Here is a 14,866-nt window from a genome sequence, read left to right as displayed (position 1 = left end):
TCGCGACAAAGTGTTGCAGCTACTGCTTATAAAAGGGGCAACAATGTAACAAGTAGGTTATTTTCATTGAATGCCATAAAGTAAACCAAAGTAACATAGTCTTCGTTCATCACTATTCGCAATGCATTATGAAATATCCAGTTATTAATTTATTCATTCATAGTCTAGCCTACAATTTGCAATTTAATTTCTCAATATTGTAAAGGATGACTTTTTTTTTATATAGCCTACATAATTAATAATATTATTGGTCATTACATTTATTTTATAAAGCCCTTTTTACATCAGCAGTTGCAAAGTTCTTAACAGATACCAAGCCCAAAGCAAGCAATGCAGAGGCAGAAACACACTGGCCAGGTAGAAAGCAACCTACAAAGGAACAAGGCTCAGAGTGATGCCCAGTCCTCTTCTGGCTATCATTATCAGTGAATGTGATCAGTGAATTGATCAGAATTATCTTTCAAAAGGGTTGCTACTATTTACTAAGTAACAATCTAATAAATATGTACAGTGGGGAATATAGCTAAACAAATCAGATCAACACACGACAAGTAGAAATGGCATATGATATGATGCCAGCAGACATAGTTGTCTTGGCTCGGGTTCACCTGAGCTGCAGGGCTACTGTGCCTGCAGCCTGAAATGGTAACTGTTTCTTTAAGGCGCTTGCCTACCACTGTCTGCTTTGTTTAGCCAGAGGGGAGAGTCACGCCATCAGAACAGAAGAACATGCTTTAATTCGGAAAAGTAGAGGTAAACAAAGGTAAGAAACGTTCACCTCTGGAGCAAGAATCGACTATTTGGGCAAGGTAAGTTTATTTACTACTTCTATGGTTTCTTGATGCGGGTTCTTTACCAAGACAAAAAAAAGTCCATCCTTCTTTCTTCCTAGTTAGTTCATGTTGAGAAAAGGTGTTTATAGCTTTGGGTCGCGTATTTGCCTCTCCAAAACACGAGGCTCGTCCATGAACGCAGCCTGAAAAGTGTCAGACTTTTCATACAATGTATCCAAAGTGTTTAATTTTAGGATAAAATGTAACATTCCTTCCTTATGTAACCCTGAAGTCTTAGTGTTGCACTACTGAAATGATAAACATGCTATTATTGAATTAGACTACCGTAATAGGTATACAACGTTTGAACATGTATTTGAAACGTATTCAGATGTTTTAATGACCGTGCGCTGCAACCTTTATTAGAATTGAGTTGCCAGCAAGTGAGAAACCAATGTCTTTTTGCATTGCAATGGGTTTGATGACTTTGGGTTTGTGTAGAAAAGGAATTATGCTCCTTTGAAGCAAGCGGGTAATTTACCATAACAATTGAATCAAAGGGATGGTTCCTTGACACGACTTTTCCTGTATTTTATTAGTATGTTTGTGCCCGTATGACGTCTTGTGTTACCTCATTGAATAAGGGCTACATTCTAAGTTATTGTCTGTCTCTGTTTTTGTCGGTTCAGGTTACTGTTTCGTGCGTGTCGGAATGAAGTCTACTCAAATCTTACTATCCACTGCACTTATTTTCCTTCTCTCGGGACTTTCCATGACCACAGCCTGCAACAAGGCTCTCTGTGCCAGTGATGTCAGCAAATGTCTCATTCAGGTAAGAAGGCTAAACTCTTAGCATAACGTTTTTGGAAAGGCATCATTCAATTAAGAAGGCTAAGCGCTTAGTGTGACGTTTCCTGAAAGGCATTAGGTTCACTCACTAATAACGTTGACGTTGAGATAACTCTATGCAAATTCTATAAGGGATTGTTGTCTTTTTCAGAGTAAAGTTCGACTACCATACAATATTATGCCAACATTTTACTCCTTGGTGTTAATCTAAAATGTGATTAACCTCCCACTATGCATTTCCTCTGTATGTCTGAAGTCATTTTACATGAACCTGAATTCTCTGCTGTGATCACAGTATTCTCTTTGTACTGGAAAAGCACATTAAACCATGACAGTTGCTGGGATCCCTCAACTAACAGAGAGGGGAGATAGAAAAAAAAAAGAGAACTTGCTGAGTTGGCAGTGCTACAATGAAGTGAAGGTTTTCAATTTACAGCTGCACAGTGTCCTCAAAGGATTTAGCCTAGTCTACCTTGGCTGTGCATGAGAGAGCCAAGTCAAAGTACCAGTCAAAAGTTTGAACACACCTACTCATTCAAAGGTATTTCTTTTTGACTATTTTCTACATTGTAGAATAATAGTGGAGACATCAAAATTATGAAATAACACGTGTAGTAACCAAAAAAGTGTTAAACAAATCAAAATATGTGTTATATTTGAGATTCTTCAAAGTAGCCACCCTTTGCCTTGATGATAGCTTTGCTTTCTCTCAACCAGCTTCATGAGGTAGTCACATGGAATGCTTTTCCAACAGTCTTGAAGGAGTTCCCACATATGCTGAGCACTTGTTGGCTGCTTTTCCTTCATTCTGCTGTCCAACTCATCCCAAACCATCTCAATTGGGATGAGGTCGGGTGATTGTGGAGACCAGGTCATCTGATATAGCTCTCCATCACTCTTCTTCTTACTCAAATAGCCCGTACACAGCCTGGAGGTATGATGGGTCATTGTCCTGTTGACAAACAAATGATAGTCCCACTAGGTGCAACCAGATGGGATGGCGCTATCACTGCAGAATGCTGTGGTTGCCATGCTGGTTAAGTGTGCCTTGAATTCTAAATACATCACTGACCGTGTCACCAGCAAAGCACTATCACACCTCCTCCTCCATGCTTCACGGTGGGAACTACACATGCGGAGATCATCTGTTCATTTACTCTGCGTCTCACAAAGACACGGCAGTTGGAACCAAAAATCTCAAATTTGGACTCATCAGACCAAAGGACAGATTTCCACCGGTCTAATGTCCATTGCTCGTGTTTCTTGGCCCAGGCAAGTCTCTTCTTATTATTGGTGTCCTTTAGTAGTAGTTTCTTTGCAGCAATTCGACCATGAAGGCCTGATTCACACAGTTTCCTCTGAACAGTTGATGTTGAGATGTGTCTGTTACTTAAACTCTGTGAGGTGCAGTTAACTGCCAATTTCTGGGGCTGGTAACTCTAATGAATGTATCCTCTGCAGCAGAGGTAACTCTGGGTCTTCCTTTCCTGTGGCAGTCCTCATGAGAGCCAGTTTCATCATGGAGCTTGATGGTTTTTGCAACTGCACTTGAAGAAACGTTCAAAATTCTTGAAATGTTGACTGAGCTTCAAGTAATGATGGACTGTCGTTTCTCTTTGCTTATTTGAGCTGCCATAATATGGTCTTTTACCAAATAGGGCCATCTTTTGTATACCACTCCTACCTTGTCACAACACAACTGATTGATTGGCTGAAATGCATTAAGAAGAAATTTAAATTCCACAAATTAACAAGGCACACCTGTTAATTGAAATGCATTCCAGGTGACTACCTCATGAAGCTGGTTGAGAGAATGCCAAGCGTGTGCAAATCTGTCATCAAGGAAAAGGGTGGCTACTTGGAATAATCTCAAATATATTTGAGATTCTTCAACACTGTTTTGGTTACTACATGATTTCATATGAGTTATTTCATAGTTTTGATGTCTTCACTGTTATTATACAATGTAGAAAATAGTAAAAATAAAGAAAAAGCCTTGAATGAGTAGGTGTGTCCAAACCTTTGACTGGTACTGTATATATGTGTACCTTCCCTGGGCATTGGTCTTTGCCTGGCTACCCAAACTCCCTTGCGCCAGCCAAACGCTACTTCACAGACTTTAGTTTCTTCTCCACAATGAGTCTGGCGTACCTCCCAGATGATTTATAGAACGCAAACACATTCTAACCGTTCCGATTGGTCCATAGCCAGAACACACGTGGGTAAAGCAGCGTTTTTATTGGCTTTGATACTCTGATTTGTTTTGTACAACACCCCTCATTTTGACATTGCCATCCTTGAAGTCATTTATGGTGGTCTCAGTTTGAAGTATGTAGTGAACGTAGAGCAGTGGGAGAATTCAGTTTGAGTTGTCAGGCAAGGTGCTGCCACAACCACACTTGACTGTGGGCTCAGTTAGCGCCATCCTTTTGCACATCTGGAATTTAACCTCTGTTCTCCCTTTCAACCGCTCTGCACTGGAGGAGTCACAGAACAGGCAACTTGAAGTCGGCCCACTCACTCCGGTGGAAACCTCAAGCATACGCAGTAAAACAAACACACACACACACAGTCACCGCTCGCGCACACACAAATCCTCTCCCTAGTGATTTCTAAATAGGGACAGGATATTATATGGTTTATTTTCTTGGCGTTGTATCAACTATGATGTGCTCGATACACACCAAGATAAATAAACTCTCTTATGTTGTTTTTGCTCTCCTCATGTTACGACTGAAGCCTGACTGAGGCTACTGCATTGTCTGAGTGTTACTAACACACCTGTGCACAACATGATAGAAGGATTATACCAGATTGTTGCAGAATGTCTCTCCTATCAGTCCTGACTTTGTGTGTGTGTTTTGTGATGTACAGGAGCTGTGTCAGTGCAGGCCCTCGGATGGGAACTGCTCGTGCTGTAAAGAGTGTATGCTCTGTCTTGGCACACTGTGGGAGGAGTGCTGCGACTGTGTGGGTAGGTGCCACGGACTAGGTGCAGTTGTGAGCATATTGGAAACAAGAACCGGTGTCAAAATGGATGAGGTTAATGAGGTGTCAAAATGGATGAGGTTAATGAAGTGTCAAAATGGATGAGGTTAATGAGGTGTCAGAATGGATGAGGTTAATGAGGTGTCAGAATGGATGAGGTTAATGAGGTGTCAGAATGGATGAGGTTAATGAGGTGTCAGAATGGATGAGGTTAATGAGGTGTCAGAATGGATGAGGTTAATGAGGTGTCAGAATGGATGAGGTTAATGAGGATGGGTATTTGATTTTTGCATCATCATTTGCTTCAAGTCCTTCCATGTCTATGTCCTTTATTCAATGGTTGTTGAAGATATTGCATCCATCAGACAGTGAATGCTGAGTATCAACTCACATACAGTGCCTTGCGAAAGTATTCGGCCCCCTTGAACTTTGCGACCTTTTGCCACATTTCAGGCTTCAAACATAAAGATATAAAACTGCATTTTTTTGTGAAGAATCAACAACAAGTGGGACACAATCATGAAGTGGAACGACATTTATTGGATATTTCAAACGTTTTTTAACAAATCAAAAACTGAAAAATTGGGCGTGCAAAATTATTCAGCCCCTTTACTTTCAGTGCAGCAAACTCTCTCCAGAAGTTCAGTGAGGATCTCTGAATGATCCAATGTTGACCTAAATGACTAATGATGATAAATACAATCCACCTGTGTGTAATCAAGTCTCTGTATAAATGCACCTGCACTGTGATAGTCTCAGAGGTCCGTTAAAAGCGCAGAGAGCATCATGAAGAACAAGGAACACACCAGGCAGGTCCGAGATACTGTTGTGAAGAAGTTTAAAGCCGGATTTGGATACAAAAAGATTTCCCAAGCTTTAAACATCCCAAGGAGCACTGTGCAAGCGATAATATTGAAATGGAAGGAGTATCAGACCACTGCAAATCTAACAAGACCTGGCCGTCCCTCTAAACTTTCAGCTCATACAAGGAGAAGACTGATCAGAGATGCAGCCAAGAGGCCCATGATCACTCTGGATGAACTGCAGAGATCTACAGCTGAGGTGGGAAACTCTGTCCATAGGACAACAATCAGTCGTATATTGCACAAATCTGGCCTTTATGGAAGAGTGGCAAGAAGAAAGCCATTTCTTAAAGATATCCATAAAAAGTTTTGTTTAAAGTTTGCCACAAGCCACCTGGGAGACACACCAAACATGTGGAAGAAGGTGCTCTGGTCAGATGAAACCAAAATTGAACTTTTTGGCAACAATGCAAAACGTTATGTTTGGCGTAAAAGCAACACAGCTCATCCCCACTGTCAAACATGGTGGTGGCAGCATCATGGTTTGGGCCTGCTTTTCTTCAGCAGGGACAGGGAAGATGGTTAAAATTGATGGGAAGATGGATGGAGCCAAATACAGGACCATTCTGGAAGAAAACCTGATGGAGTCTGCAAAAGACCTGAGACTGGGACGGAGATTTGTCTTCCAACAAGACAATGATCCAAAACATAAAGCAAAATCTACAATGGAATGGTTCAAAAATAAACATATCCAGGTGTTAGAATGGCCAAGTCAAAGTCCAGACCTGAATCCAATCGAGAATCTGTGGAAAGAACTGAAAACTGCTGTTCACAAATGCTCTCCATCCAACCTCACTGAGCTCGAGCTGTTTTGCAAGGAGGAATGGGAAAAAATGTCAGTCTCTCGATGTGCAAAACTGATAGAGACATACCCGAAGCGACTTACAGCTGTAATCGCAGCAAAAGGTGGCGCTACAAAGTATTAACTTAAGGGGGCTGAATAATCTTGCACGCCCAATTTTTCCGTTTTTGATTTGTTAAAAAAGTTTGAAATATCCAATAAATGTCGTTCCACTTCATGATTGTGTCCCACTTGTTGTTGATTCTTCACAAAAAAAAACAGTTTTATATCTTTATGTTTGAAGCCTGAAATGTGGCAAAAGGTCGCAAAGTTCAAGGGGGCCGAATACTTTCGCAAGGCACTGTATTATTTGTCACATGCGCCAAATGCAACAGGTAGACCTTACAGTGGAATGCTTACTTACAAGCCCTTAACCAAAATGCAGTTTTAAGAAAATATTGACTAAATAAACTAAAGTACAAATAAATACATGTAAAAAGTAACACAATAAAATAACAATAATGAGGATAAGGGTAATGAGTCAGTGTGCTGGGGTACAGGTTAGTCAAGGTAATTTGAACAAGAGAAGAATAGTGGTTTACTGATTATCAGTCATTTATTGTCATATTTGATTTATTTCAATATTTACTATCTTGCTTCTTGTCTCCCCTCACAGGGATGTGTAACCCTAGGAACTACAGTGACACTCCAGCTACCTCCAAAAGCACGGTGGAGGAACTCTACCGACCCATCCCTTCACTGTTCCGCGCCCTCACCGAGGGCGAAGCGCCCATCAACATGATGGTGGTGTCCTTCCCCGTGGCCGAGGAACTATCTTACCACGAGAACCTGGTGTCTTTCCTGGAGACCATCGAGGACCAGCACCAAAATGTCTCCCTGCCTGGGAACAGTATCCACGCCAGCTACGATAACACCCAAAGTACTGAAGGTAGGGAGGGGTGAGGGGGTTGAATTATTGGGATGCTAATAGCTGCTGTGTACTCATTTAATAAGAGAATAAAACATAGACACATCATACAGTCTTGTGCAGGTGCCTGTTATCAGAGTATTAAACTCAGTTCACCAGCAAAACAGACTGAAGATTCCACATTTCAATATACTATTTTATTTATATATACACTTCCGTTCAAAAGTTTGGGTCACTTAGAAATGTCCTTGTTTTTAAAAGAAAAGCACACTTTGTCCATTTTCTGTCCATTAAAATAACATCAAATTGATCTGAAATACAGTGTAGACATTGTTAATGTTGTAAATGACTATTGTAGCTGGAAACGGCTGCTTTTTATTATGGAATATCTACATAGGCGTACAGAGGCCCATTATCAGCAACCATCACTACTGTGTTCCAATGGCACGTTGTGTTAGCTAATCCACGTTTATCATATTAAAAGGCTAGTGCCAAGAGTGTGCAAAGCTGTCGGGGCAAAGGGTGGCTACTTTTAAAGAATTTAAAATATATTTCGATTTGTTTAACACTTTTTTTGGTTACTACATGATTCCATATGTGTTATTTCCTGGTGTTGATGTCTTCACTATTATTCTACAATGTAGAAAACAGTCAAAATAAAAACCCTTGAATGAGTAGGTGTGTCTAAACCTTTGACTGGTTGTGTGTGTGTGTGTGTGTGTGTGTGTGTGTCCCATAACAAATCAGGACAGCCCAATTGGCTTTAGGGGTATTAACCTGGGCAGATTGGGCAAACCATAAGTTCTAAATATATGGACTTTGATCCAACACACTATTTTAGGGAACCCCCATGAGTTCCCTAACTCATCCCCCTGGCAGGGACCATATTATTTTAGGAGGGGAGGGCTAAGCTATAATGAACTCATGGCTAAGGCTGCTTTGAACTGAGCTCTGTGGCTCGACCCCTCCATAAAAGCTTATGAGATCTCAGGGCCTTGGCTTTCGTTTGATGGTTTTAGCAGGCCGCTATTTGAAAACCAAGCAGCCCTGTAAATTATTGAGTATATTGCTGCTGGCCTAGTGAACTTTCATGTGCATCCGCTCCAGTTGTCCTCTCCTCAGCCTCTGGTCCTAGTGATTCTAATTGACTAGGAATCTGTGGCGGGGGGGTGAGCGAGCTCCTTACGTATCCGCTCTGTGAACCTGTGACCCAGATCTGTTTTCCCTTTGGGAAAACACGCTCATTAGTCAGGCCTCCAGCAGTGGGGGATGCCCTCAACCTTATGAGGTGGGATGAGTGTGGGGCGGCAGAGATGAACACATGGGCTTAAATCAAGCCATACGCATGCAGCCCTTTATAGCATAGTATGGATGATGCATGTCTATCAAGAGGTTAGGCTCTACTAGGCTTTAGCTCAGCTGGCTAACACATACTTGTGGCACAATAGTTCAAACTATGGAAGGTCACATGGAGGAGGTGGACTTTCATTTTGTGATAAAAAAATATATATATATACATTTAAATAAATTTGATACGATACATAGAGGTGGACAAAGGTATTCAAAGGCTTATTTCTCCATGTTTCCCCCCCCCCTCCACAGATAACATGTGCACTGTGGTGTACTTTGATGACTGCGTGTCCATCCGCCAGTGCAAGCAGTACTGCGAGTCCATGGGCGGCTCCAAGTACCGCTGGTTCCATAACGCCTGCTGTGAATGCATCGGCCCAGAGTGCCTCGACTACGGCAGCAAAGCCGTCAAGTGCATGAACTGCCTGTTCTAATGAAAGCCAATGGGACTTGCCACGTTAGGGTACTGTGCTCAAAATGCCACAAGGGGGCACTGTCTGCAATATGCAGATGGGCTGATGAGGTTGACCGAGGAAGATGACTTGTGCCTCAGCCTTTTGTAAAATGTTTCCATATTGTGATGTAAAATATTAGCCCTTACAAATTATTTTTCACTCTTGAATTTGTTTTTATATCTTATATAGGTTCTCTAGCAGAGAATAAATATATATTGATTGTTTTATATTCTCTTATAGTTAATGCTGAAAGAGTCACTATGACAAATCGTTTTTTATATATATATATATCTATAGCTGCGTAAAGACAAGCAGTCAATGTTATCTAATCTGTAGTGAAATGGCATTTTATTTTTGTTGTAATGGACAATCATAGTAAATACTGTTTGTATAATTATTATGTCATTGTTAGCTATATAACATACACTACATGGCCAAAAGTATAGACACCTGCTCGTCAAACATCTCATTTCCAAATCATGGCCATTAATATGGAGATGGTCCCCCCCCTTTGCTGCTATAACAGCCTCCACTCTTCTGGGAAAACGTTCCACTAGATGTTGGAACATTGCTGCGGGGACTTGTTTCCATTCAGCCACAAGAACATTCGTGAGGTTGGCACTGATGTTGGTCGATTAAGCCTGGCTCACAGTCGGCATTCCAATTAATCCCAAAGGTGTTTGATGGGGTTAAGGTCAGGGCTCTGTACAGGCCAGTCAAGTTCTTCCACAACGATCTTGACAAACCATTTCTGTATGGACCTTTCTTTGTGCATGGGGGCATTGTCATGCTGAAACAGAAAAGGGCCTTTCCCAAACTGTTGCCACTAAGTTGGAAGCAAAGAATCGTCTAGAATGGTGTAGCGTTAAGATTTCCCTTCACTGGAACTAAGCGGCCTGAACCATGAAAAACAGCCCCAGACCATTATTCCTCCTCCACTAAACTTTACAGTTGGCACTGTACATTGGGGCAGGTAGCGTTCTTATGGCATCCGTCAAACCCAGATTACTCCGTCGGACTGCCAGATGGTGAAGCGTGATTCATCACTCCAGAGAATTCCACTGCTCCAGAGTCCAATGGCTGAGAGCTTTACACCACTCCAGTCGATGCTTGGCATTGAGCATGGTATTCTTAGGCCCGTGTGCGGCTGCTAGGCCATGGAAACCCATTTCATGAAGCTCCCGACGAACAGTTCTTGTGCTAGCGTTGCTTCCAGAGGCAGTAGAACTCCGTAGTGAGTGTTGTAACCGAGGACAGACGATTTTTACGCACTTCAGCACTCGGTGGTCCCGTTCTGTGAGCTTGTGTGGCCTACCACTTCACAGCTGAGCCGTTGTTGCTCCTATATGTTTCCACTTCATAATAACAGCACTTACAGTTGACTGGGGCAGCTTTAGCATGGCAGAAATTTGACAAACTGACTTGGAAAGGTGGCATCCTATGACGGTGCCACGTTGAAAGTCACTGAGCTCTTCAGTAAGGGCCATTCTACTGCCAACATTTGTCTATAGAGATTGCATGGCTATGTGCTCGATTTTAAACACACGTCAGCAACGGGTGTGGATGAAATAGCTGGATCCACTCATTTGAAGGGTTGTCCACATACTTCTGACCATTTAGTGTATGTTATTTTAAACGACTGCCATATTCAATCAAAACTGATGGCCAGCCTTTCACAGACAACAGGTTTGATTTTACAGGCACCTTTTAAGATGATTTGTTTCATACTGTCAACATTTTTCATTATAGCACAAGTATGTTGTTTGACTGCATACCACACTGTTACTATACACACTCCGGAATGGAACAGTTGATTGGTCGAAAGGTAGTCTGGTGGGATCTGTTTCAGGCCAGAGTGTGTTCCACTCCGAGGTGTGTACTGTAAGTCGTGTCACAGAGGAACCCGGTTGTTATTGCCCTCTGTGTTTATCCCTTGTTCTTCATGTCTTTAGCTATGCTTATTAAAGCTCTGCAACATTTGGTTTCAATTAGGGCCACAGAGGCTGGCAGAGAGCAGCAGACACGTTACTGCAACATCTTGGCGCAGCTTTATTGGTCTTGTAGAGGTTGTATGTGCTACATTCAATTGGTTTGTGTCCTTGCTTTCTTGTGCTGGTTCACTGTCGCGCTTATTTCCTTGATCTGTCGAGTTATTCATAGGGTTGTCGTGTAGCCAGTGGGTCTCGTGAAACAGAAAATGTTGGTTATTTGGCACAGGAGTGGAGCAATGTGGTTTATGGAAGCAGTAAGGTACTAAAGACAAACTCTTTAATTTCTAAGCCAATGCAACTATTCACATATAAGCGCTAATGAAAATGGGGTGAGGAAAGTAAAGTAGATACCTTGTATGTAAAAGCAATAATATTATTTGAATTGTGACAGAAACATGTAAAACACTTCATTCCAAATGGCAAACAGTAAAATAATGTTTTGTGTAAAAATGTAATAAATTAAACATTTCTCATGTTTACACTAAACAGTTTCCCCACAGGAGCATTTGATTCCTACAAGAGATGCCTAATAGTTTATTTTCATCCAGGGCATTCTAAATCGGTTTGCCACACAACCCAGGTGTCCCACTTTCCCTGTAGCTAGAAGAGGAAGAAGAGGCATGGAGAAGTGAGGAGCATGATGTTGGGTCACATAGCCAGTGGGCTGTGCCCAGCTGACAGGCAACAAAAGTGTTGTGTGTCTGGTCTTGTCGGGTACATCCAAGGCCTCACAAAGAAGCCTTTGTCTCAGGAGGATGGCTCTGGTCACGTGAACAGTCTGTCCACCTGACATGACAAGCCAGCCAAACCTGCTGCAATGCAGTCGATCGGGGTTGCGTGCAGGCAGACATCCTTGTTGCAGCGTTGGACAATGATGCTATTGTGTTGGCTGTAAAAGCATGGAGGAATGGATCTTATGAAGGACATGAATTTCGGGTTCGGTTTAGTTCAAATGGTCTTTGATAAAGGGAAGAGAGAGTAACAGTAATGGGCTTTTTTGGACAAAGCCTAAGGTGAAAAAGAATGGCGTTGTTGGATAAAATGCTGAAAATAAGGTCTGCGGTGAACACAGGAAATCTGGTTTTGCTGTATGAAGTCATCTTCATCCCTTAACGTAGTTCGTTAATTTTGAAACATTTATGTCAAAAAAAAATTAAGCTCATGTTAACTATCTCAGAACAAAACGTACACTATTTATACACACACAAGTATGTACAGTCGTGGCCAACAGTTTTGAGAATGACATTAATTTCCTAAAAGTTTGCTGCTTCAGTGTCTTTAGATATTTTTGTCAGATGTTACTATAGAATACTGAAGTATAATGACAACAAGCATTTCATAAGTGTCAAAGGCTTTTATTGACAAATACATGAAGTTGATACAAAGAGTCAATATTTGCAGTGTTGACCCTTCTTTTTCAAGACCTCTGCAATCTGCCCTGGCATGCTGTCAATTAACTTCTGGGTCACATCCTGACTGATGGCAGCCCATTCTTGCATAATCAATGCTTGGAGTTTTGTCAGAATTTGTGGGTTTTTGTTTGTCCACCCGCCTCTTGAGGATTGACCACAAGTTCTCAATGGGATTAAGGTCTGGGGTGTTTCCTGGCCATGGACCCAAAATATCAATGTTTTGTTCCCGAGTCACTTAGTTATCACTTTTGCCTTATGGCAAGGTGCTCCATCATGCTGGAAAAGGCATTGTTCGTCACCAAACTGTTCCTGGATGGTTGGGAGATGTTGCTCTCGGAGGATGTGTTGGTACCATTCTTTGTACATGGCTGTGTTCTTAGGCAAAATTGTGAGTGAGCCCACTCCCTTGGCTGAGAAGCAACCCCACATATGAATGGTCTCAGGATGCTTTACTGTTGGCATGACAGGACTGATGGTAGCGCTCACCTCGTCTTCTCCGGACAAGCTTTTATCTGGATGCCCCAAACAATCGGAAAGGGGATTCATCAGAGAAAATGACTTGACCCCAGTCCTCAGCAGTCCAATCCCTGTACCTGTAGAATATCAGTCTGTCCCTGATGTTTTTCCTGGAGAGAAATGGCGTCTTTGCTGCCCTTCTTGACACCATGCCATCCTCCAAAAGTCTTTGCCTCACTGTGTGTGCAGATGCACTCACACCTGCCTGCTGCCTTTCCTGAGCAAGCTCTGTACTGGTGGTGCCCCGATCCCGCAGCTGAATCAAATTTAGGAGACGGTCCTGGCTCTTGCTGGACTTTCTTGGGTGCCCTGAAGCCTTCTTCACAACAATTGAACCGCTCTCCTTGAAGTTCTTGATGATCCGATAAATGGTTGATTTAGGTGCAATCTTACTGGCAGCAATATCCTTGCCTGGGAAGCCCTTTTTGTGCAAAGCAATGATGACGGCACGTGTTTCTTTGAGGGTAACCATGGTTAACAGAGGAAGAACAATGATTCCAAGCACCCCCCTCCTTTTGAAGCTTCCAGTCTGTTATTCAAACTCAATCAGCATGACAGAGTGATGTCCAGCCTTGTCCTCATCAACACTCACACCTGTGTTAACGAGAGAATCAATGACATGATGTCAGCTGGTCCTTTTGTGGCAGGGCTGAAATGCAGTGGATTTTTTTTGGGGGGGGGGATTCAGTTCATTTGCATGGCAAAGAGGGACTTAGCAATTAATAGCAATTCATCTGACCACTCTTCATAACATTCTGGAGTATATGCAAATTGCCATCATACAAACTGTGGCAGCAGACTTTGAAAATGTATGTGTGTCATTCTCAACTTTTGGCCATGACTGTAGACCCCCCCCTGTGGATTTGGTCATTTCAGCCACACCCATTGCTGACAGGTGTATAAAGTCAAACACACAGCTGTGCAATCTCCATAGACAAACACTGGCAGAAGAATGGCCTTTCAACGTAGCACCGTCAGAGGATGCCACCTTTGCAAGAAATCAGTTCGTCAAGTTCCTGCCCTGCTAGAGCTGCCCCGGTCAACTGTAAGTGCCGTTAGCGTGAAGTGGAAAAATCTAGAAGCAACAATGGCTCAACTGCGAAGTGGTAGGCTTCACAAGCTCACAGAATGGGACCGCCAAGTGCTGAAGCGCTTAGCACGTAAAAATAGTCTGTCCTCGGTTGCAACACTCACTACCGAGTTCCAAACTGCCTCTGGAAGTAATATCAGCACAAGAACTGTTCTGGAGCTTCATAAAATGGGTTTCCATGGCAGCCGCACACACAAGCCTTAGGTCACCATACGCAATACCAAGCATCGGCTGGAGTGGTATAAAGCTCGCAGCCATTGGACTCTGGAGCAGTGAAAACGCATTCTCTGGAGTGATGAATCATGCTTCCCCATCTGGCAGTCTGACGTACTAATCTGGGATTGGCAGATGCCAGGAGAACGCTACCTGCCCCAATGCAAACTGTAAAGTTTGGAGGTAGAATAATTGTCTGGGGCTGTTTTTGAAGGTTCGGGCTAGGCCCCTTAGTTCCAGTGAAGAGAAATCATAACACTACAGCATACAATGACACTAGACAATTCTGTGCTTCCAACTTCGTGCCAACAGTTTGGGGAAGGCCCTTTCCTGTTTCAGCAGTGCACAGAGAGCGGTTCATAAAGAAATGGTTTATTGAGATCAGTGTGGAAGAACTTGACTGGCCTGCACAGAGCCCTGACCTCAACCGCATCAAACACCTTTGGGATGAATTGGACTGACTGCGAGCCAGCCCTAATCGCCCTACATCAATGCTCTTGTAGCATGTTCCAACATCTAGTGGAAAGCCTTCCCAGAAGAGTGGAGGCTGTTAAAGCAAAGGGGGGAGGCAACTCAATATTAATCCTATGATTTTGAAATGCGATGTTCTACAAGCAGGTGTCCAAACTTTTGATGACGTGTATAAGATCTAAGCCT

General features: G+C 42.6%; 1 protein-coding gene across 2 annotated transcripts; it reads left to right on the top strand.

The window, feature by feature from the left end:
- The first annotated feature begins 589 nt into the window (after positions 1–589).
- Positions 590–11,464, top strand: LOC109909797 (twisted gastrulation protein homolog 1-A-like). 2 transcript variants are annotated; one of them, XM_031796783.1, is made up of 5 exons: positions 590–809; positions 1,463–1,605; positions 4,497–4,596; positions 6,931–7,203; positions 8,785–11,464. In XM_031796783.1, exons 2-5 carry the CDS (start codon positions 1,486–1,488, stop codon positions 8,964–8,966), a joined length of 675 nt encoding a protein of 224 aa, XP_031652643.1. In that variant the 5' UTR covers positions 590–809; positions 1,463–1,485; the 3' UTR covers positions 8,967–11,464. The 2 variants fall into 2 exon arrangements, with proteins under 2 accessions (XP_031652643.1, XP_031652642.1); XM_031796782.1 differs by having other exon boundaries at positions 617–763.
- Positions 11,465–14,866: the final 3,402 nt, after the last annotated feature.

The sequence above is a fragment of the Oncorhynchus kisutch genome, linkage group LG18 (assembly GCF_002021735.2).
Source record: "Oncorhynchus kisutch isolate 150728-3 linkage group LG18, Okis_V2, whole genome shotgun sequence".
Lineage (NCBI taxonomy): Eukaryota > Metazoa > Chordata > Actinopteri > Salmoniformes > Salmonidae > Oncorhynchus > Oncorhynchus kisutch.
This window is presented reverse-complemented; position numbering and strand designations above follow the sequence as displayed.

Coding starts and splice junctions, on each gene's coding strand:
- LOC109909797 (XM_031796783.1), top strand. CDS start 1,486: ATGAAGTCTACTCAAATCTTACTATCCACTGCACTTATTTTCCTTCTC. Junction 1,606..4,496: donor TCAGCAAATGTCTCATTCAG/GTAAGAAGGCTA, acceptor TGTGATGTACAG/GAGCTGTGTCAGTGCAGGCC. Junction 4,597..6,930: donor GGAGTGCTGCGACTGTGTGG/GTAGGTGCCACG, acceptor CTCCCCTCACAG/GGATGTGTAACCCTAGGAAC.